We start from the raw sequence: 24,596 nt of genomic DNA, 5'->3' as shown, positions 1-24,596 counted from the left end.
GGAAGACAATGTTTTCTGCAGGATTTCTGCTTTATTCAGAAGATGAAAAACATGCATCTTTGAGTAATCCAATGAAATGAGATCTGTTACCTTCATTCTAAAACCAGAACCCAGCCGGGTATGGGGGAAAAGAGGGAGAGTCACCTCATAATGAACAGGAGCTAAGGAGGGTCATTTGCATGTACAAAGCTGCACCAAGTGCAGGTAATCAACCCTATTTCTGTCATTAATCAGGAAATTAGTTTCCTTGCTATTTGATTAAGCTCAGTTCCCCATACATATTACATAGCTACTTCCTAGAACTCTGTAAATAGCTTTCTAGACTTTGTGGTTTTCCTATTACTTTTTGTTTCACGCATACAATTATTTTGCTTCTGTATTTACTGATGCATTTTAGGAATTATGTATGACAGCCTAGAGGACACTGGTCTGAATGATTGAGGAAGGAGCAGAAGGAAGGTATAAAAGAGCAAGACCCAAGATAGCTTTTGAGGCATTACTGACAAACAGGATATTGAGAAGATTTTATGAATTGCATTGAAAAGCAATAGGAGGAGGAAGGGGAACAGTATGTTGATTTGAACAGAGAGGAGGAAGAAGTGAGGCACCTACAGACAGCCTGGTCTTCCTGTGTGCTGAGATAGTGACTGCAGGAGACCTGAGGAGCAACCTTTTCCTTTCCCCTCTCCTCAGGGATGGCAGTGGTGCTATCTGAGACTCTGCCCTCTGGGCCATTGGCTATTAATAACTGCAGGATGCCTGTGCGAGCAGCCCTCGGGAGTCAAATTCACAGCACTTCGCATCAGCACTTTGTGCTGGGCAGAGCTTGCCTGCACCCAGGCAACCTGGGAGAGAGGGGCTGCTGGACAAGCCTCCCCAGCAGCACCCAGGGACGGGCTGGGAGGAAGCAGCCCACTGCCGAGCTCTGGGACAGGCGCGTGAGCTGGTCTGAGCCTGGCACTGCAAACCTGAGGTGAGTTGACTGGGCAGCAAAATAGTGCAGAGCAGGTGCTGGAGGGGGTAAAGAGTGGTTTGGTTTGCAGCCAAAACAAGCAAATGACTTCTGCAGAGGCCAATGCAGAAAAAGACAGAGGAATTGAACAAAGGGATAGAGCTCGGAGAAAAGGATAATTGTGGCCCTGGTTTTATGTAAGGGATAGTGGGGAGGATGGGGACTGAGGCTCCAGCAGCCTCCCTGTGGTGGGAGGGCTGAAAGAGCAGTAGTACCGGTGTAGCTCTGGACCCTGTCCATAGAGAGAGGCTGCTGCCCCTTTCCTTACGCTAGACCAATTGCATGCAGCAGGTTTCTCACTCCTCAGTCCTGCTGGATTAGTAAAGAGGGACAGCAGAATGGGATGGACTTGTCCTCACTGCTCCTTGGGAATGGAAGTGTTAGAGGAGCACAGCTCCCCAGCAGGGCCAGCCATTTCTACCTTGTCCCAGGGAGTCCACATTTGGGGCATACAGGTGATTTCCCTCTGTTTTGCCAGTCCTAGGACCCATCAGAGGGACTGTAACCTCCCACCCCTGCTGTCTCCTGGCAGCACTGCCCCTTTCCTGTCAAGCAGGGCCTGATTCTTTTATATAGCCAAGCAGATGTCCGGCTGCTCGAGGAGAATGTGCAGCGCGTGCTTTATGGCTGCACCTGCTCACGCTTGCTTTGGGAATACCCCAGTATGGGCTCGTTTATGACGTGAACTGCATAGGCAGCATCTCAGTACGAGGAAAAGCTTGCAAATCTGAAAGAAAAACTAATCCAAGGGAGTATCTGCCAGTGTGATTGGAGCTGTTTTGCTGTGGCTGGGCTTCCTTTAGCAGTTATCACCACCTCATCACATGAAAATCATGTTGCAAAAGAAGCAATGGATGAATGAAACTGCAGAATACACAGGAGATAAAAATGTCTTGATCACAACAAAGGCAGTGTACAAATTCCTAGTTCCAGCTGTTTGCTTGGTAGTTTTAAAATACAACTCACAGTTCAATGTTTTCAGTTCTGAAATTTTAAGCAACAAGATTACAAAAATCACAGGGGCAGAGGTGGTTAGTTATTGCTGCTGCTGAAGCCAGTGGGTCTTTGCTCATTTTTTTTGGTATTGTATTGACTTGTATTAGGTGAGCATCTGTCCCTTATATGCTGGTGTTTGGGCATGGACAGTGTTGACGTGAAGGCAAGACATTTGTCATACTTAAATTATGTGTGATAACCCCGAAGAAGGACTCTGAGAAGCTGCCTGAAATGGAATTGCTGAGATTTCTCCTGATGTTCCCTGACTTTGCACACAGATTTCTCATCCCATCTAGGGATGGGGAACACTGCACCAGAAAAAAATCTGCCTCTTCTCCTCTTTCCTCCTTCACAATGATATGGAATAAGATCCATACATAAGATACAAGTGCAAGTGTCTTCAAACAAATTGGGTGAACAACTTTTCCTTTAACAAGTTTTCCTGTGCTTTCTTCCTTTAGCCCTTCTGTAACAAAAGAGTAGCAGTCATAAAAGACAGAAGTACTTAGAATTTTGGTTTGTTTCTTTTTTTTTTTCTGTTCCAAACTTGCAGTCTAGAGGCTTCCTGAATACCTATTCTAATTCTAATAGGACTACCTAAATATCCAAACCACACTTGCACGTTATTCAAAGTGCTCCCAATAACCCATGGACAGATCTGAAATCTTCATACAAAAATATATATTACCATCTAATATATATTACCATCTATATATTACCATCTATATATTACCATCTCTATATTACCATCTAATATATAACTGCATGGTGTTACAACACTGTATTTCAAAGTGACAGTCTGTTACTGCAGCACAAAATGGTAACAGAGTACCCTGATGGCACACGTGGATTCTGGGAGACTGCCATGCTGCAATTAAAATGCATCTTTTGGATGACAATGCTATATGGCACCTTGGCAATGCTTCTGCTGCGATCTGCTACCGTAATTTGTGTCACAATGCTAAGTCTCCAGAGAACACCACAACAGCCTGCCTATGATATTCTGTATGGGAGGATACTATTCACTAGCTCCATCATGTGGAAGGGATAGAAAAGAACCTGTATGTGAAACGAAGGCTGTGTATCTTTTGCCTGTAGATGGCAACTAAAAGAAAGGCAAGAAATACCTTTCCAGTGTTTCATTCTCCATTTCCTTGTGTGTTTAGAGCAAAGCAGAGAACTCTTTGTGGGAATGCCCCTTGCAGGGACTCCTGCTCCTCTTAAAAGGAAAAAGTCCACTAAACTCATTGGGAAGCTGCCACACGAAGGTAAGATACGGAAAACTGCACAACTAAGAATTGTTTGGATTTCAACCTGAATTTCAGCCTTTAAAATTTCACACCTTGTCTCACTGAACTCGCACAGCAAGACATGCAGTGAACATACCAGCAGGCAGAGCCACAAATATTACTAAAGCCCAGCCTTCAACCATATACATTTTCTATCTTACAGTTGAAAAGCATTGCACACACTCAGGTCAAATGTTGATCTACATCACACACTGTAAATCCATATTCTCCTACAGCATTAATTTGGGTGCACACCAGTGTGAAAGGGAAGAGAACATGATCTTTTACAGGAATCAATATTGTAGTGCCTAGTTATACTCTTTGTTGTTCTATCTCTTAGAACCTTTGTCTCTTATTTCTTTTCCTCTATGTGAGAGAATTCCTTTTATTCTAGTACCCATTTGCTGAAAAAGACAAGGTCTCTTAGAGAGGTTAATAGAGCAGAAAAAATTTAACCTGGGATATTTTTCTTTCTACAGAATACATGTGTACTGGGGAGGGTGACTTAAATAACTGTGATATCCTTATGTTCTCTTTACTTTTGACAGCATGGGGGAGATTTTTAGAGGTTAAAAAAGTAATAATTCAATGGTGTTCTTTCTTCAGCCCCCAAAAATGGCTGTAGAAACTTCTCTGGTAGGGTACAGGTATATATTTTTCTGTTTGCCCCTAATCCTTTATTCAAGTAAACAAGCAAGTAAAAATCCAATTTTCGGTTAAAGGGCATTTCCTCCTGTGCTATGAAATAGTGCTATATAAAATTGGCTTTAAAAAACAATAAAATTCTTCAGAGAATGTCTAATAAAATGAATGGGCTTTATACAAATTTTATAGCAGTTTAAGGATGGAGATTCATTCTCTATTGTCAATGAGAAGTGGTCTTAACTTTAGTTAATAAAAAAAAAAAACAAACCAAAAAACAAAGCCAAGGACAAGTTGCATGTTTCCAAATGAAAAACTTTAACTGCATTTCTGCAAGATTTTTACACTGAAAGTGTTTAAATCCATTGCTTTGATGGTGAATTGGTGGTACCAAATTAAATGGGAAAGTACTTATTGAATAACCAGCATATCAAGACTTGAAGAGAATTTCAACCACTTTCCCCTTTAAAAATTCTCCCTAAAACAAACAAACAAAAAGATATAATAACATTGAATCTTGCCATGGCTCCAGAATAATGTTTAAATCAAAGCACACCAGAGTTCTCTTTATTTATTATATGTCAGCCCAATCTGAAGAGCTGACTGCCACTCATTTAATTGCAGGGGGAGGAGGCAAGTGTAATGCAGTAACCACAGGAGGCAGTGATGCATTTTGAGGCAGTACCAAGGAATCCTGCTGCACTGACTGAGATGCTTCAGACTGTGGGACACATCCATCTAGCTCCACCCCTATGCAATTCATTGCTGCAGATTTGCCTTGCTTGCAATTCAGAGTAAATCCCAAACATCTATATCCAAACTGGCATCAGTGTAAAACCTTGGTGCATAGCTCAATTCCTAAAAACTTAATTTAGAAGAGAATTTGGGTGCTCTGAAGTCACTACTGATGCTAGGAAGCAATAGACAAGAGATGTGGACCAGAGCACTTCCTAAAGTGTCCCATTGCATATGTCTTGTAGACATGCCACAAGAGGTGTCCAAGCTGAACTTGGGGAAGAAGATCAGCATCCCCAGAGATGTGATGCTAGAAGAGCTTTCTCTCCTCACTAACAGAGGATCCAAGATGTTCAAATTACGTCAGCTGAGAGTGGAGAAGTTCATTTATGAGAATAACCCTGACGCCTTCACCGACAATTCCGTGGTAGGTTGGAGATTAAAACTAAAAAGCTACTCCATACACCTGGGGGAAACAGGAATGGAGTGTGTGCAAGCTCTCCTCTGTATGTGCATGGGCCAGGGAGGACCTACTAGCAAAGAAGTGAAGGAAAAAGTTGAAATTATATAAACACACAAGTTTTATTTCCTTTTGGCAACAGCATTAGTTTCCTCTAGCAAATATTTGGTATCACATATGCAGAAGCATGAGAAAATTCATTACTGAGTGATAGAGGAGGACTGCATGTTTGGCAGGTGTTCAGACCTCAGGGCAGGGCTAATTAGTTTTGTACCCATTCCATTTCTTCTTTGCATGATGGCAATGATTCATCCAGGTCTGACTTCAGCTCAAGTAGATGCAGTTATATTTTTAGTCTAGGATACTTTCATGCTTTCTGCTGGACTGAGTCCTCTGCTCATTTCTGCAAGTTCCACAAGTGAAATTTCTGCCAGAAACCTGACTCTGCAATATCTTCAGTTAATTTACTAGAAGCCAAGTTTGTTTTCTTCTAGAACATTTTCCTTTCAGATATGATGTATAAACATAAACATTCTTTTTTTTCCCTTTCCCATGAGCTAGTACTGTTATTTAATCTTTGAATTTCTCTCCACCGTTAGTTGTTGCTGTAAAGTCTTCTAAGGATACCTAAACTTTTACAAATTAAACTCTCCTATCACATGATTGCCAGGAGTTCAGTAAAACAAATGGAAAATGTTTCAGGTTTATATGCATTTTGACGTAGCACCTCATCTTCTGATGTTCTTAAAAATTCATTTGGTGTCATTTTACCCCTTTATGGCATCTATTTTCTAGTCCAAAGAAACTCAAGGAAAATAATAAAAGCCAAGCTGAGGAAAATGTTTTGCAAAACAGACAAACGTTTGTTTTTAGCCCTCTGATGTTTTCAAAAGCAGCAATAAGTAAATAAGTTCTCTCCTAAAAATGACAATTTGCAAATCAGGATGGAAAGATGCCTGATAAAAAAACCAAGTCATTAAAATTACAACAGTAGGTCAGATTACAGATGAGTGATGACAGACCAGAAATATAGCAAGCATATCTGGTGATGTTAGACTTTGGGCAGCTTCTTCATCTCTTTATGGTAGTTTATCTCTTTGGCAAGTTATTTCCTAGAAAGGATGTGAGAATGAATGGTGTGTTGAACTTTGGACTCTTCAGATTAATATTTTAGAGAAGTGCATGCTATTTTTATAAATACTCGGCAATTTCAGAGCTCCTAAACCATACGAAGGCCAAGTTCACATGTCAGAATCTGCTGTAGTGAGGAGGAGTGAGAAAATAATAAAGCGATGGAATAAAAAGGCTGAAGTCCAAGCTCTCCAAAATGTGAGGGTGTCACTAAAGAACGTCCAATCAGAACAATACAAAGCAAATAAGCTGTAACAAACTGACTCAAAACTGGACATGTACAGAGTCCCTACATGACTAACATTATAAAGGCTGATGATGACTATCTCTTTTTTGTTAGCTGTTTTTCCTACTTTATTCATCTGTACCTGACTTTTATTCCGTACCCTTTCTGCAGTGAATCTCTCCCTCTATTCTGTAGGAACACCCCTGCTCCCAAGCTCTTTGAGCATGACTGTAAGATCCTGTGCCATGGAGAAACGTCTTCGGGGTTAGAAAAGACCCTAACAAGCCTAGTATTTTCTTTATGGCTTTGCTGTATGAGAATATGGTCTCCAAACAGCAGCTGGCACTCAGCTTTAAAATCCTCCGTGTTTCACTTTCAGGGCTATCTTCTCTCCACATTCATGGCACAGATAAAAAATCTCCATTAGTCAGTGTAGGAAGACTTCGATCTGCCCTACAGCCCTCACTTGCGCCCAGCTTAGCAGGATCACAAACATAATTGTTACCATTTTCTGGCTGCCCCATGTGCTCTGTGCAAGGACTCTGGCAGGTTGCATCCTCTGCCTCTGTGGGTAACAATTCTCATCAGCACAGCCAGCACAAGTTAGCACCTTTGCTGGCAGTCAGAGCAGTGCGAAGAAAAGCCGAGCAGTCGCAGCGAGACATTTCTCAGAGAGCTGGTTGTTCTTGGGCAGGTAAAGGCAACAGATCTGTGGTCTGTTATCTTTCAAACCATCAGGACAGCGCCTGACCTTAGCAACAAATAACTTTCATCAGGAAGGCCTTTTGATTGCAATACCTGATTAGCTTTCTGTTCCTTTTCTTTCTTGCTCCTGTATCTGCTCAAAGGCAAGATGCAGAAAAAAAAGCTTAAACACAAGGGAACTGTGTGAAGAAGATAATGGCAGAGTAAAGAAGTCCTACTGCTACATCTGGTTACTTCCCTCTCTCAGTTAATTTCCATATTCTTTGCTCCCCATCCCAAAGATGTCCTTGTGTCTTTATGGCTGTGGGACAGTGAAGGGTTTTGAAACTGGGGGTGGGGTTTCTCCTTTTATATCATAGATTTCTTACCTGTCTTAAAATATTCTTGGGACACACTTAGGAAAGCAGAGCAAGACAGGTCTGGGATGAAGTATGGATTGTTTCTTTCCCACAAAAAAAGTTTAACAGCAAGGTAACGTAATATTAAAAAAAAAAAAAAAACACAAAGAGAAAGGTTATTAAAAATAAATTCAAACCATATAAGGGGTTCCAGAATAGCCTGTGCTGTAGCCATAAACATTCCACACAAGGGAGAAGTTCTCAGCAGTCATGTGTCATTGATCCACCCTCTTGCTTCTCTCCTCCTCCTTCTCCTCCAGCCAAACAATCACACTGGACAATCAGACCACTCTCCTTATTTTTAGCAGAGAAAACATATATTGTGTATGCTGGAATGTCAGACACCTCCATGCAAAAGTGAAAACCTGCCACTCGATCACTGCTGCAGCTCTGCCTATCCAGTTAAAGCCAAATGGTAGCTAAACCCACAGTTAAAAGGACTGACCATTGCCAACATGAGTGAAATGAAACGTACTACCTACTGTAATAGCTGTTTTCTATACTGTGACCCTCTTCTCTTGCAAATACACAGTACAAGGAGAGGTTTTTAAGGAGGGCTGTGTTTGACACTGATATCCTGGCAAACAGGGAGAGTTCAGGCAACATCCTTTGTGTTTGGTGCTGTGCTGGAGAAGCTGGGCTCTTCTGAATCCTGTCTAATAAATCAGAAGAAGGATTTCTTCTCCTCACACCAGGCTGTGCCGCTCTGTTGCAGAAACTGTGGTTCTTTCCATGTCTCAGAGGATATTATCAACTTCATCGTGGAGCTGCAAGATGCAATTTACTATTGACTACAGACCATGATGAAACCCCATATTGCTCTGTGCTCTATTACTGTAGCATCTGGCCAACCATAGCATGAAGGAAATTACTACATTTATTTTTTAATGGTGAAATTGAACCATAGGGTAGATGAACGGGTCACGCGAAATCATAGAGAGGGTCTCAGTCTTATCTTTGGGTCTCCTAAATCCCAGTTCACTGTTCAGCAATTAATAGATCAGCAGTTCACAGACCTTGCCTTCATAATGCTAAATTTGTTTGGCCTCAAACACATTGAGATCACGTGAAATGATGTTTCTTATCCTTACAGCCTCACTCACTATTACCTTAACTTGTTCCAAGGTCTCACCTCTGCTTTGGGAACCTCTGTGTAAGATCTTCTTGCTGTCATCAAGGGGAAACTCTCTAACACCTTCCTGCTAATCATTAAGTGGAAATGGAAAACAAAACCATAGTATTTTGGATGTTGCTGTTTGTCTTCCAGTGAGGATCCTTAAATATAGTCTTTCTGCTAGTCAAAACCTGTGGCCTGATTTGGGTTACTTGTAGAAGACCTTTTTCTTTTCCCCTGCTCTTCACGCTTTACTATCAGATCTTAATTTAAAACCATTACGAAGGTGAAATAACCAATATCTGAGTAGACAATTACCAGCAGTAATACATCAAAAAACACCCAGACCCACAAACAAATAACTCCACCTTGATACTTTCTCAGACTCACCCACAAGTTAAAATAAATGCAGTTTCCAATCTTGTACCATTCCATTTCTTCTTTGCTTGTATGAAAACAATCTGAACATATGTTGGCAATTTCTGCTGGACTTCAGGTCAAGAGGTCTCTTCAGATAAGCTGACATCAACTGTGAAACAAAATATAGGAAGTGAAAAAGGTTTAAAGAATTGGATTACTATACTTCTGGATAATGGCGGGAGTTACTTGGTATTCCTTTTGCTGCTGCAAAAGAACTCAGAGGAGTGGGCAGAGGTAGCAGGAAGAGAATGGAAGAGGTTATGTTAAAATGCCAAAAGTGATGCTTCACAGCAGACAGCGGTACATAACCAACCTGCCTCAGAGATTTTACATGTTAAATAGCCAGACATGATATAGGGTGTGAAGGAAAACATAAGGATGGAAAAACAAAGATGTTACCATGCAGCTACTTAGTTTATTGCACAAACATGCATTGATGGTTCTGTTTGCCACTTAATGTACTTAGAAGAATGCCAATCAATGTTGCTGGAGGTAAGGTTAAATGGAAAACAGCAGGAAAAGCATTTTTTCTAGGAATTCTGTTCCGTAGGAAATATTTAACCTCTTGAACAAATGTTACAGGATAATTACAAGCTGAGCTGTAAGTCTCAGGTAATGACCTAAGTGGAGTGACCTGGGTGAGATGTAAGTTATCTAACAAAATGAGCCTTGCTGTGCTGGAGTTGGATTGGTGCAGATGACCTAGAGGTCCCAGCTATATCCAAAGCTGTGTAAGAGTGAACGTGGAGTTCAATGTGTTCTTATTCAAGAAGTGATGATGTGGAAAAAGCAGAACAACAGAAAAAAAAGATCCTTTTATTTTCCACAGCAGCTTGTTGGAACACTGTGAGAAAACTTTAGACCAAAATTCTGAAACTCAGTTTCTTTCATCCACAAAGAAAATGAGGTGAAGATATTATAAAATATACAAATAAGATATATCTAACTTTGGGTAGCATTAGATAAAAATTTCCATTATTTAGATGGGTACATTCAGGCACTGAGGCAAAAAATAATTTCCCTAAGATTAAACAGCAAGTCAGAAGTAGACCTGGAAATAGCAAAAGCTCAACCTGCTGTACCTCTTGGGGTAGCAAGTTTTAAAAAACATAGCCTAGTACTTCAGCAGCTTCTTATTTTCATCATTTTTTTAAAGTGAATCATAGGTTTAAGGCTATGCGATTCCAAATGAAGGACTGAGGCACACACTGATAAAAACAGCAGGCAGTCTATGAGACTCTCCAAGTGTCTGAATTTTAAATCTCCCATCCCACCATTAAGGAGCATTTGAGTGGCTGCCACTAAGAGAACGCAGACCAGTAACTTCAGAAGTGTTAGTAACTACATAGGTATCAAACATTTGGGGAGCTCTTTACCAGTGAGGTGGAAATAGAAACACATTTGGTGGCCTCAATCATTTTCTTTAGGGCACAGCAAGGAGCTGAAGGGGAGCACATAGTGTCTTCTCCTGGGGACTGCCTGGAGTGACGTCAGGGCCTTGACATACTCAGAGATCTCAGCTCAGTTGGATCATCTTTCATGATCTAGTTTTTATTAGGCACATGCTCCAGAGAACTCAGAATTTGTCCATCTAAGCACTCAGCCTGCAGGATCAGACTCTGGCTAGAACTAAGGACTTCAAAGACATGAGCCCAATTTGTTTAGCCAACCCAGGGGACCACATGTCACCTGAACTTGTGACAATTGTTTTCTCATGAGAGTGGATTTAGGGATGCACAGGGACTGATAACATCCGCTACCTCCAGCAGTGCACAGACAGGGAGGAACCTACTGTGGAGGAACTGTGTGATCTGTCCCCAGAGCCAACAGGAGAAGGCTATCAGCATTCTCAACCGACATTCCCAGGCTTCTCTCCTGGAACTTCCAACAGGGTCAATCCACCCTAACTGAGAGGCTGGTTTTATGATGTGAATATGCATATATGGAAAAGCTCCACAAGCAGTGACCCAAGACTTGTATTCTCCTCAACTCTAAACTGTATTTCACTTCAAAACTTTGACCAGAGGTGTGGTCTACGTACCAGAGACAAAGCTGCACCCACCCAGCTTTGACAATGTTGAGTCCTGCTTGAGGCTGCCATTCCTGAGCTCTGCTCTCTCAGAAAATCTTTCAAAAAGATTAATTTCCCTCTGCCACCTGTTAATTTGAGCTAAGACAAACTATTGTGGTGGCCAAAACTAAAGAAAATTATATTTTTGTCCTAGCAGGTGAGTAGACTTGGGTATTGCATGGAAAATGTGTCTTTCCTATCTGAATGGAGATGCCTGCTTTCAGCAGATCAGTTTTCCCAGCAGGTCCATGAAGAATCATGAACTAGCCTAAGCCAATCAAACTAATTTAATTTGCAGCTAAATAAGATTTAGGTGTGGCTCTCCTTATGCAGACCTTCTATTTCAGAGAAACTTCGTTCCTATCAGTGATAATACTGTAATTTAAAATAACACCAGATGACACTGATGCCCCTCCCTGGTCATATCAAATACTGCTGTGAACAGAATCAAAACAGCAGCTCATGTTATGCTGATGTTTTGTGACTTTTTTTTTATCAGGAGGGCACATGTAAGTAACCAGAGGAAAAGAGAAATAAGCATTTAATTCTCAGGAAAGGCACAAAGCATGGGTGAAACCTGAAGGAAAACAGATGCAAATCCTGTTTTGAAAGTACTGAGCAAATCAGGAGAAGCATTAACCTTGCATATATATTAACATTTTGAGAATAACCTCATTCTGACCTCTAGCCCTCAAAATACCCTTTTTTCAGTTTGCCTTTTTACAGCTACACAGCTCCCACGCATAATTGAGCAGATTGCCCTGCTAGCTCCTGTGTACAGCTTAATGCTCACAATCCTCTCTGCTGTCAGTGCTTCCTGACATTCAGGGAAACATTTTCTCCTCTGTTCCTAAAAAGGGAATTCCCTACAGCTAGGAGAAGGACAGACAGTCCCTAAAGGCCCTGGGGGCACCAGCTCTGCCACTTCAGCCTGCAGCTGGCTGCCTGCCTGGGTTGCAGCCTGGTGACCTGCTGTGAAACCCTGGACACTGTTGCAGGAGACACAGGGAGCGGAGGGTTAGCTAATTCTGCCTTGAGCCTTGTGGGTTTTCACTTCTCATCTATTTTTAGCTGGCTGAGCAGCTGGCCTTGGAAGCCTGTTTACAGCCTGGAAAGCTTCTTTTTGCTAAACTGTGCTAGGTGTAAGAGCCCTGAGAAAGCCTTAACCCTTCGAGAGCCAGCTCTGAAGCTGGCACTCTGGTTTCCCATTGACTGCCTGAGATTAATTTATGCAAGTAGAATTGCAGCATTAAGAACCACAGGTTCATTCCATTGCACTGATTTGTATTTGTTGCATCTTTGTGCATCTAACAGCCAATCTTCTAGTCCAATAGGAAAGACCATATGTGATGTATAACTCAGGTGACTTGTATTCTATAGCTGTGTGGGCTGTAATGCATAAGAGACACCATTTTATGTCTGATAGGAGTCAAATTTTGATGTCACTTATGACTGATACGTAAAATATCTTGTGACCATATGCTATCAGTTTCTATTCCACAAAAGTATTTATTAAAATTTCTGTGTGCAAAGACAGGACATTGTGCTGGCACCACAGGGTCTATAAATCCTGCATGGACTGTTTGCTCTTTCACTATGTACTGCAGGGATTGTGCCTTCTAGCCTGGACTGGGGAGAGTGGATGGTCAGCAAAATAAGACCAACCTAGTTTTACTGATGGGTACAACTTTCTTTCTTGCCTTGGTGCTGGTTAAATCTGGTTCATTAATGCACATACTGCTACAAACAAAATTCTTCCTTTTTGTCATTTTTCCCTTGTGGTCTCCAGAAAGTATTTTCTGGTTTTCCAGGCTGCTATCTCTTCAGTCTTTCTCAACACGTAAATACTTCTCCCCATTCATACCTTCACACATATGGAAAACAGGCACACAGGTAGACATCTCCCTGGTTTTTTTGTTGTCACAGGGGCCCTGTAACACTTAGCTCCCACATTATAATCAAGCTGACTTTGTTGGGTTATCTTAACTTTGACATGAAAACACTTCCTATTTCTTGCCCAGCTTACTTTCCCACAGGTTAGCCAATGTATCTCTGTTTGGACCTTTACCTGCTCTGGCAGAAGCTAAATTTCCTTTCCCTTCCTCCTCTGTTTCATACTGATCACTGCTGGGGACAATACAAAGATCTCTCTCTTCTCACCCTCATCATATAAAATGACTATGAGGTGTGTGTGCTTCCATTGCCCTTGCTGCTGTTCCACAACTGCTCCTATACTGGATAGAGAGAATAACGTACACAAAGTTCTGCCACTGGTTTTGTAACTGAGACACAAGAACTACTCAGATGACAGAGTTCATGTTCTGGGATCCAACCCTGCAAACATGAATGGGCCATGTCCTGTAACACAGATACATATACACTCTTTTCTCCTGCCTTAGGATCACTTTCAGAAGTTCATCCCACCGGGAGGGCATTACGGGGAAGATGCTCATGGCTATGCCCAAGGGCGGATGGTAGGAGGAGTGACAGCTGGGCAGCATGGCTCCAGTAAGCAGCAGCATCCTGGTGTCCCTCCTAGGCCTGGAAGCAAAGGAGGCCCTGGAGACAGCGAAGGGGAGCATGCAGGGAAATCACCTGGTGGAGAAGGAGGCGATGGTACTGAGAAAGGCAAGTATCTCTCTGCAAGAACAAGAAATAGCTAAAGCTATCAGACCTCACACCAACCTTACTCCTAAGGACAAGCAAATTAATCTGACTAAAACCTGAATTCTTCCAAACTAAGTTCCATTGTAAAGTCTAGTTGGACTGCCTTTAGCTTGATGGTTTTGTTTGCATGCTTCTGTGTTGCTGAGTCATAGGCAGGAAGCAGAAATACCTTCCTTGACCAGATCGAAGAAATTACAGGAAATTTAACTACTGAGCTCCTAAGGGTGCTACAGCAGTATTGCCAGCATGGCTATGCCATGCCTGTATGGCACTCTTTCCTTTCAAGGGTTTCACACTGACCACTACTGGAGATGGTAGTATTAGCTCTTTAGCTAAGTAGTCTGATCTGACACATCAGTCTTGAGTATCTCAGCCCTGATTTCAAACCAAAGCTTCCACCTAAATGAAGAGCACTTTTTGGATCATCTTCAGAAAGGAACAGCAATATTTCTAAAAGTTATCTGGTAATCACCACCAGTCCACTGAAGCAATATCTTTATGAGTAAAAATAGTTTTATTTCAATTTAGTCTTTGCCTAACTTTATCTTCAGTTTAGTTTGACCAGAAATCTCTAGAATTGAATATCTTGTATGAGAATCAGCAGATGAAATCATTATTTTAACAGCACCTATAGGTTTTTACAACGAAAATCAAATTTGCTTGGGAACCAGGAACAACTGCCTTAAGAGACCAAATGAATGACTTGTAAAATCCAAAGTTTTTAATTGACATTCTGGAAGAGTGTGCATTTTATATCAAAATCAGGTTTTACATTTCTGGGATCCCTGTGAAAAAGAAATCTGTGTAGACTCTTATAGTCTTGTTATAGGAGATTCTTCTCCATTGTTATCCTTTTTCTGTGTGCAGGGAGAAGGAGGATTAATATCATCTCATAGCTTTCACTGCAGAGACGGGTCCCAGCTGCTTTTATTCTTCAACCCTAGCGATCAATTTTCTTGTAAACTGCTTAGTTTAAATACTTCACAAAGAAAGAGGGGAGTAGTAGCTTTTATTTTTTTAGTGAAAATTAGATTCTTGTACATGTCTGCAATTCTTTGAAAGCAGGAAAGCCCAGGATTTGGCAAGGTTTGAAGAAAATAAGTAAGACAAAGAAAGAAGGTGTGATAAAAAGAAGAAAAAATCAGATAACAGTGTTCCTTCTTTGCCACTTACTTCATAAGGCTTTGTTTCCTACACAAAATATGGTACCATGAATGGCTAACTCCATTAACCTATTATTCTCATCTGCTCTAATCAAGCTAAGCAGAAGTCCTTGCTCAGGAGTTTTAAGGTTTATGAAGGATGAAAATCTTAAAAGTGTACTACATATCAATACACAACTGATGTTCTTATTACTCAGCTGGGAGAAAGGGAAGGGAAGGGCATATAGAATGAAAACCCTTGTCTAAGATAATTTGCTTAATCGAGCAGCTAGAAACTAATCTAAAATTTCTGGCAATCAAGTATCCGACTTAACAACAAAGTGCAGCTCTTGTCACAGACAGGATTTTAACTTCCAGTGAGATACCCCATCATATTTACAAACTGCTTTTACCCATCCTAGGGTGTGTGAACCAGACTTGTCTCTAACATCCTGGTTCAGAAGCAGGAAAAGATGAATATCTGTTCATGTAATCACAAAGAAAACACCATGTTATGTCTGCAATGGTCTGGTAGAAAAGAAAAAATAAATTAAGAAATTAGACAGCACCTTGCCTTATATAAAGCTTCCCCCAAATTAGTGAAAAAGATGATGAGGTAAAGATTTCATTTCTTTCTATAGGAGCAACCAGAGAGAAGAATGAAAAATTAGCTTTCAAATAAATATATGCTTCAATGCAAACTCCTGGATGAGTGGCTCTTAGACTGTGTTACACCTGCTTTTATGGATAAGGACAGAAGTGGTGTATGACCATTTTTTAAAAGAGAAATCTAACTATTAAATCTCAGATTGATCTAGGAGTTACAGGATCTGGAAACAAAGCTAGTGTCTCAACTTCAATAGCAGATTACAGGAAGGAAATGTATTTAGAAGAAGTGTCATCTAACTAGAGTTCTTTACCTTCCTCTGTTTACAGATGGAAAGTCAGGAGGTAAAAAAGTAACTATATTTAAAACTTACATCTCCCCTTGGGAACGAGCGATGGGTATCAGCCCCGAGGACAAAAGTCAGTTCACCACGGACTTACTGTCATATAGTCCCAAACCTGATTTCCCCCATTACAAGTCTTTTAACAGGTAAGTCTTCTTAGATATTCAGTTCAGTTTATTTAGCAAAAGAAAACACAGTAACTCTGACCACAGCCTCCTGTCTTGTGCACTGTAAAGGAGTTTTAGTTGCACATCATTTTGCTTAGCACAGTCTCCTGTGGATGAAATGTTTGGAAGACTACAAAGAGAAAATATACCAAGAGCTAGAGATTTTAATTCAGCTTATGGTCAGAAACCCTATGCAGCTGGATGAGAGAACTTTAATCCTATTTTCCTTTCTTTCTCACCCCATTTGACTGGGGAGATTTAGCTTGTCACTGTTTATTACTGCAGCCCTTCAAAGTTCAAGAGTTCAGGAAAAATGCTTATGACCCGAGGCCATACACTTCACAGTACTTCAGATAAGAATCAGGATCTTCCTGCTGCTTCTGATAAGAACTGAAAGTTTTACAAATAATTCCAGGGCAGCAACAATTTTTTGTTAATGTCTTGATACAATTTTGCCACCCACTTCCACAGCCTCAGGACATCAGTACCAAGGATAAACCCACATCCCATTAATTTCTGCAATAATGCAGCCTCTGCCTTCTACACGCAGAGTACCAACAAGTGTGAAAGGTGTATGGTTTGATGGAGATTGATGCAACAAAGGTGGAGGAAGTGCACAAGAGTGTGTATTTACATCTCTGTTTTAGCACAGGGACAATGGATACATATATGTTCTTGTGAAGGATTTGTTGGCCAGTCAACTGCAACAGTGGCAAAACTTACAATGTCGATAACTTTGACCATTTATTTTCTAAATCCTGTTGTTTACCTATGCTCTGTTCACTAACTCCATATATTCCCCTATGCCAGGACTGCCATGCCTTACGGGGGTTACGAGAAGGCAGCCAAAAGGATGACCTTCAAAGTGCCTCAGTTTGATATCTGCCCTTTGCTTCCGGAATCTCTCATGATATATAATCAAAATTTCAGCAAAAGACCCTCATTCAACAGAACCCCAATACCTTGGATGCCTTCAGGAGACTCCTCAGAGTACCATACTGAGATCAATGTGCCAATAACTGCTGAAACAGAAGAGCTATAAATTCCCACTGCCAAGACCTTCCCTTTTTTCTCAGCCCTCTCTATCTGCAAGTTGATAGTAAGCAGCTGAAAAGTGCAACTCTAGTTCTGTCAGCCCTTCCTTTCTTTCGCCCTTAGCCAAGACAAGTTCCTAGCAGATTCTAAACTTCTCTTCAACATGGTGTTAATCCATATCAGAAACAGTTTGAGGGAAAGGAGCTTTTTATTCACCAGGGCATAAGAGGCCAAGACTAGGAAGTGTTTTCCTGTTTAGCAATGCTAAATGCTGCCTGTCTGATTGACAATAAATCTGTTTTGTCATATATTAACTAAAAATAAAACACCAAGATGAAAACCAGCCTTTGTGTTTTCTCCTTAAAAAATGTCACTGAATCAATCTGGGGATTAGCAATAACAAATGTTTCAGCCTCACAACTAGACTGTTAGCCTGGGAAGAAAGATCTTACGACAGGGATGCTCATAAGATAGGTATACATGAAGGTGTCTTGGATAAATACTGCAAAAGTGATGGTGAAGAATGATAACTTTGAGAGAAAATTATAGCAACATCAGAGAGAAAACAGCGAGTCAGCTTGTCAGTGTAACAAACAGCTTAAAGTATTTCACTGTCACCTAAGATTCCCCCAGTTCTCCAGAGAATAAACTAGGTGATGGTTTAAGCAGTTTTTGATTTTCTTTCCGCAAAGACCTTAAAATCGATAGATTGGGAAGGAACAGAGGCACACCCAAGTGAGATGATTTGCCCATAGTTACAGAGGAAGAAAGGAAATGCTTTAGTTACAACAGAAATAATTTGACACTCACCACAGTGCACTATTTATTCAAATACACAGCATCAAAGTCTATTTCACTTCTTGTAACAGCTTTAGCAATGCCACACATATAGGAAGAAAGGCAGGTGCTATGGGAAACTAATAAAGAACTCCTGCATGGAGAGTGGTTTGGAATTCTGTTCTGCTGCCTCAACATTTCCTCTTATAAACAGGGCTAAACAACTTGTTCATGGGGACAGCTTCCACTGAAGCATTTTTAATTTTGGAGTTTTTCCTCCTCATCTAGAAATCCCTGCAACCACGTATTTGATTTTTATTCTGTTGGGATAGTTATGAGGTTGGCTTTATTACACTCCTCTAGAAGGCTACTGACAGGGCTACCCTGAGATCTCTTTAAAATTGTGCTAATAACAACAAGCTGCAAAAGTAATGAATGAATAGTTTCCTAACCTTTCTGCTGCAATGGCTAAAGAATATTTACTATATGCCCTATTAAATGAATAAGAAGTATCCATAACCAAGTTCTGTGACTAAACTTACTAAGGTGATACTTTGATCTGAAGAATGTTTCAACAAAAATGAAAAAGGTTGTCTTTTTTGACATGTTCCTACAAAGTAGCTGCAGTTTGAGTTGAAAGCAAATCCTGAGAAAAACTTATTTTGTTTCTTTGGATAAAATAGATCCAGTAATTAGTTGAAAAGACATTTCTCACATTGAATTCCTTTTTTAATGCCTACATAATACATGCAAATTTCACTGGTGAAAGACATTTAAATAGGAAATTCTCACATTTTACCCAACTATTAGTTTATTTCATATTTGATCTATCTGGAGATAAGGTTGCTGTGTTTTCCAATATTTTAAATCAATCTAGCTTTTTAGTTGCATCATAATTAAGAAGGATGGACTTCTTTTCCCGTTTGAAAAGTACTCTAATACAAGAATCCAGACTACAAAGAGAAGGCCAGAAGTTCAGACAGACAGAGGAAGTCTTCTCCTACCACACATGCCATTTATTGCCTCCCCTTTTCCAATACAGGTTTTAGACTATTGCAGTATAGAATTACGTGATTTCTTTATAAGGTGAAATACACGATGCTTTCATGGTAAGTACGTCGTGAACAGCAGAAACAAGGTAGTTTGGCAGCTGGATGTCACAATCTATTTTCAGTTGCAGGTGTTTCAAATCATGGCCAGTTATGGCACATCAAGGTGCAGAGAGAGCTGAATGCTCTGAGGAGGAGTCAGCCCCACACAAACCCAGCACAGGCAGTGCCCTCGCCAACCAGCACAAAAGCTCATGACACCTGAGCATGGTGGTCAAAGCAGAGTGCTGGGGACAGGGTCCATCCATCTTCCCAGGTATGGTGAGGGGATGAATCAATGAGGCATGGGGGCCATACAGGGAGTGTGGTCAGGAGCCAAGCACTGGGTCCTGCACTTGGGTGACAACAACCCCATGCAGCACCACAGACTGGGGGAAGAGTGGCTGGAGAGCTGCCCAGTGGAAAAGGACGTGGGGGTGCTGATCAACAGGGGCTGAACATGAGCCAGCGCATGCCCAGGTGGGGAAGAAGGCCAATGAACAAGAAATAGTGTGTCCAGCAGGACTAGGGAAGTGACCATCCCCCTGTACTCGGCACTGTTGAGGCCTCACCTCAAATCCTGTGTTCAGTTCTGGGCCCCTCACTAGAAGAAGGACATTGAGGTGCTGGAGGGTGTCCAGAGAAGGGCAACGAAACTGGTGAAGAGTCTGGAGCACAAGTCTTATGAGAAATGGCTGAGGGAGCTGGGTGTGTTCAGCCTGGAGAAAAGCTACCTGAAAGGAGGTTTTAGAGAGGTGGGGACCAGTCTCTTCTCTCAGGTAACAAGTGACAGGACAAGAGGTAACAAGTGCCAAGGGACGTTTAGATTAGATATTAGGAAAAACTTCACTGTAAGTGTTGTCAAGCATTGAAACAGGCTGCCCAGGGAAGTGGTGGAGTCACCGTCCCTGGAAATGATCACAGACCATGTGGATATGGCACTTGAGGACATGGTTTAATGGTTAACATGGTGGTGGTGCTGGGTTCACAGTTGGACTTGATAATCATAGAGGATTTTTCCAACCTTAACAATTCTATGGTTCTATGAATCACAGCTTGGACTGGACCCAAGCTACAGTCTGGGTCCAAAGTCCATCTAGGAGACAAGCTAGTTCCAGCACAGATCTCAGGTCTGCCCAGGAGACAAGAGTGCAGGTCAGCACCCCTCCCTACAACATTGCTTAGACAAGGACCCCAGGCCCAGGTCTGAGCTTAAATGGGATTTCTCAGCCATAAGTGGGTGAAGGTCTCAGACGAGGCTGGTCAGGGCAACTAAGGGCCGTTGGTGCACCCAGGACAACGACAGCAAAATGTTTGGGAATTCCAATAGAATCACAACCCCCATTTGAGGTTTATTTTATCACAGAAAAAAAAAGACTGAATAAAATAGGTCCTTAAATATGCAGGGAAAGGTAAGGAATACTACGCAGAAATAGCACAATGCTCTCTGGTGGGGTTGTTTCAAAGCTCTAATGTACAAGAAAGGCAGCAATATCCTGCAAGTACATAAAGGACTGGGTAAACACCCAGAGCTCTCTCTGGTTCATAATGTACTGTTGGATAAGAGTTTTTGTCTACATACTTAATTATCCCAAATCCTAAATGGGCACAAAAAGCTGCAATGTCCTTGGAATTAGTATTGTATCACTGCAAGTTATTAGTAATATTCCTATAATTCATACTTGTAAGCTAAGAGGATGCTTCAGTTTTGGAAATTTGCTTAATGAGGCATATAGCTCTTCTTTTTGCCAATACAGTTTCAATCTCAAATCCTGTCAAGTAGGATTTATGTGCTTTTGTTTCTAATGCAAAATGAGAAATATAATGCTACATCCATAGAACAATTCAAACAACTATTGTCTTGTTGTTTACACAGCTTAAATTACATGCTAGTTTAGTCATTATTCAAAGTAACATTACAAGTGAGAAAAAATCAGTAATCTAAATTCTGTCTCAAAAATAATTAATTTGAGTAAGGCTTGAAGATACTGTTATCAGAGCAGAAGTTTGTCCAAAATGATCAAATATTTAAGAGGAAGTAAGAAACCACTCCAGCTCTTTGTTTTCCTTGGGCTATGAGGTAGACTCAGGGGAATCGCCTGTGTCAGAGAAATGTTTATATTGGGAATTAGAGGATTTTATAAGATTTAATTACAGTGGATTTTCCTTCACATAGTAGAAGCTACAGAATGGAAAGTCAGTCATCTGCTTTTAAGCAGAATCATCACAGTTAGAGATAAAAAAGCACAAATTGTTGAGCCCATCCTCTTGAAAAGGCAGGCTACAATTCCCTCATAGAGGATATAGTGGATACTAAGCTTATACTCTCCACTGAACAGCAGCTAAAAATCCATTTAATGGAGAGGGGCTGACCCATGAAAAACAGATTAGATAGGATTTTGTGGCATTCAGATCTTTCATTCAGAACAAAAATTTCTCACATTTTTAGTTATTTACAGTGTCATTTTGAGGAATATCATTTTACAGTTTCCAGGCTTTGAAATGTGTCTCTCATGAAGATGACTTGTATGATAAAGAATCCAAGCCAGCTGAAAATGAAGTAAAAAATAGTGCCCATGTTTTAAAGTAAAAGAAAGGTGCTTAACAAAATCTCAGCAATACTATCCATAAATATGGACTTGTATGTTTTTAAAACTAGCCTGAAGTTATAGCTGATGGCACAAATATTCAGCAGGTAGCAGCACAGTTAGTATGCTTCTCTGTGTTGTGCAGAAAATCTTCCATTTAACTGCAATATATTCCCTAATCAAAGGGGTTGCATCTCATAATTGCCTCTCTCATGCGACCAACTTGCCATTAGTGATGATGACGGAATAATTCATACAAATAACATCTGGGAATTACGTTTTATGTTGTTATTGATAGATCATTTAGAAGAGATGGCTTTGTTATCAGACCTAGTCTCTCAGAAATAAAATCTGGAATAGTTTCAGGCTCTTAGGAGAATATGGGCTTTGTCTTTCTGACTTTTTTATAAAATCATACTGTGAATACATAAAATGCATTCATTTCTTTTACACAAGATGGCAGGCACCAGACAGCCAAGAGCTTGAACATGATCTCTCTGTTATGGAGCAGAGCCCTGCACTTGGCCATCCCTCCATGGGAAGCGCAGACTTGTGGCACAAGGCTTAAATATTCACTGCACTGAGGGTTTTTTCCTAACTAACTGCTCTGCAAAATATATGTTCTCTTCCATAGAAGACCGCCACAGATACGATCATCTGGAAGACATCCCACTTTCAAAGGACTGCCCTTTGGCACAACAAGCTGCTGTTAACACTGCTCTGGCAACTTACAGAGTCTACTGCTGCCCATCAGCAGCACATACATTAGCCTCTCTTGATTGAATATTAGAAAAGTTTGCAAGCCATCCTGCTGGCTCACAGCACATTAATACATTTATATGCAATCTCATCTATGAGCAAACTGCAGGTTACTAACTAGTTTAGACAAATTGCCTTTCCTAGCTTGGAGATGTGCCTGAACAGGGCTAAAGATAACCGAGAAGAATTTGCAGGCAGACACAGAAGCCAGATTGCACACATTTTGTGGAACCCTACAACTTTCGTGAACGGATGAGTATGTGGGATTTGAAACACTATTAATTTTATTAATTATAATCATATATCTACTAGTAAAAGTCTCTTCAGTTAATGCAATTAATTAGCAGTGCTTTTATGCTGTACCTCTTGCTCTCTGTGTATTTAACACACAGTAAGTGTCATCTTCTCTCTGATGATCATCCTCTGCTTGCAGTACAGCTTGCAGGAAGCATTAATGAGTGCAAGTACTTTATCAGATATATATTGTGTTAACTAACACATGCAGTAAAGGGAAGAGAACCACATAAACCACTCTGAAGCAGTGCTCTTAAAATGTAACCTAAACTTCAGTAGGCTTAATAAACTAATTCTCAAATAGAAACTCTTTCTTTGATTTTCAATTATACCTTTTAGAAATATTATTTATATCAAAACTTTTAATGCATATTTTCCAAATATTTTTTAAGAAAACCCGCAGGCTCCTCTGTTTGTTTTGATCTTTTGATTAACAATAAAAGAAACACAAAATGTTTTGTGCAAAGCATTTTAATTTTAAAAGTCTGTTTTTCATTTAAGGAAAATTTTATCTGACATATTTTCAGGGAAATAAATTTGCAGACAAGGACCACTACCCTCTAAAAAAAATTAGAAGTTATAGCTATAGCTCTAGCCAAAGTGATAATAAACATTTGCCTTTCAAAAAATCCACCATGAACAAATAAATGTACAAGGTGAGATTAATTTATGGTTATAAGTTCTTCTTGAGATGCCAAAGCAAAATAGTTATTCTTCGTGGTTATTGCAACAAGGCTTACTGGGAACAATTATTTTCTGGAAATTCAGGCAGGGATGATACAACCTTACAACAGAAGGCTGACAAGGGTCTCAACTCCTCCCAGGCTCAGACATGAGCCAAGGGCAGCACCGCTGTTTTATTCCAAGTCCCTGCATTTGTAGCTAGGGAGGAAAAAAAACATACAAGGAGGACACCAAACGCAGTGGAAAAGGCCAGCCACTAAGCAATGCTGCATTTGTGCTCTGAAACATCCCTCTACACAAAAGGGTAAATAAGGACTCTGCAGACTTCCCATTCTGACTGGGAGAAGTTCCTGCTTTAAGCAACAACCTCATTATACATCGTTCACTGCGGGGAAAACAAAGTCACCCCTGGAAGGAGGGACAAACAAACGAGAAACTTTCTGCTGGCCAGCCTAAGGACACCCTATGGGCCTTGTGGCACAGGACCTCCCCTGCTCACAGATGCTATACAAATTCAATTACACTGAAGAGTGCTTCAGTCAAACTCCACAGTGCCCAGCTCAGATCTGTAATTACTTCCATATTCTATTATAAAAACAGCCATACTGTCATGGGCCTGAAGCTAGCATGTATTCAGGGCTTCATTATATATACTATCTCTAAATGTTTCTCTTAATTATCTTTGGTCCCTAAGAGAGGCTTGAGGCCTTTCTCATTTGCTCTCTCTTCCAGTATGGTTGGCTTGATTCCCAAATCAAAAGACTGAAATGGGATGGGAAATCACAACAAGTAAACAAGTATTCTTCCAAATGCATACACTTTTATTTGTATTATTTTAGCGGTGTCAGAAGTGCCATATTAACAGCAGCAGCACGAACAGTATTGCAGACATGGGTATATACAAAGAGAATGCTTTGAGTGTTTGCTCAAAGGACAGCTCAAAGGCAGCACAAAGGACAGTTGCAGACCCCCAGGCATACTCTCTGCATCTGGTACACCACTGGCAGGATACCTGAATTATCAGAAGCCGGTAATTCTGGCATACAGAATACACCTTTTATATACAGAACGTTATGCATCAACTCACTCACTTCTCTTGTGTAAAAATGGACTCAATAAAAAGAACTTCCTGCACACTTACCGAGGGGGTGGCACTTCTCTAAGGATTGTTACAAAAGCTATCTCTCTTAGGTGTTGGGAACACTGAAAATACAAGGGCGGAAAAGAAAATGTATTAGCTCTCATG

General features: G+C 40.7%; 1 protein-coding gene and 1 long non-coding RNA gene across 3 annotated transcripts; one reads left to right on the top strand and one right to left on the bottom strand.

Moving 5' to 3' along the window:
- Positions 1 to 813: 813 nt before the first annotated feature.
- Positions 814 to 17,500, top strand: MYOZ1 (myozenin 1). 2 transcript variants are annotated; one of them, XM_032695746.1, is made up of 6 exons: positions 854 to 973; positions 3,175 to 3,276; positions 4,920 to 5,101; positions 13,599 to 13,827; positions 15,945 to 16,104; positions 16,936 to 17,500. In XM_032695746.1, exons 2-6 carry the CDS (start codon positions 3,201 to 3,203, stop codon positions 17,165 to 17,167), a joined length of 879 nt encoding a protein of 292 aa, XP_032551637.1. In that variant the 5' UTR covers positions 854 to 973; positions 3,175 to 3,200; the 3' UTR covers positions 17,168 to 17,500. The 2 variants fall into 2 exon arrangements, with proteins under 2 accessions (XP_032551638.1, XP_032551637.1); XM_032695747.1 differs by lacking the exon at positions 3,175 to 3,276 and having other exon boundaries at positions 814 to 973.
- On the bottom strand, positions 7,530 to 24,558 carry LOC116790622. Its single transcript, XR_004358426.1, has 2 exons — positions 24,492 to 24,558; positions 7,530 to 9,237 (listed from the first exon to the last, which is right to left on the bottom strand). It is a non-coding gene; the product is annotated as an uncharacterized LOC116790622 (long non-coding RNA).
- Between the last annotated feature and the right edge of the window lie 38 nt (positions 24,559 to 24,596).

The sequence above is a fragment of the Chiroxiphia lanceolata genome, chromosome 8 (genome assembly GCF_009829145.1).
Source record: "Chiroxiphia lanceolata isolate bChiLan1 chromosome 8, bChiLan1.pri, whole genome shotgun sequence".
NCBI classification, from domain to species: Eukaryota; Metazoa; Chordata; class Aves; order Passeriformes; family Pipridae; genus Chiroxiphia; species Chiroxiphia lanceolata.
The sequence above is the reverse complement of the archived record's forward strand: the minus strand, read 5'-3'. Positions and strand labels throughout refer to the sequence as shown.

What these genes read in the sequence shown, in the direction of transcription:
- MYOZ1 (XM_032695746.1), top strand. Translation starts at nt 3,201, where the DNA reads ATGCCCCTTGCAGGGACTCCTGCTCCTCTTAAAAGGAAAAAGTCCACT. An exon ending in TGGGAAGCTGCCACACGAAG is followed by an intron (nt 3,277 to 4,919) that starts GTAAGATACGGA and finishes TATGTCTTGTAG; the next exon opens with ACATGCCACAAGAGGTGTCC. An exon ending in AGGCGATGGTACTGAGAAAG is followed by an intron (nt 13,828 to 15,944) that starts GCAAGTATCTCT and finishes CTCTGTTTACAG; the next exon opens with ATGGAAAGTCAGGAGGTAAA.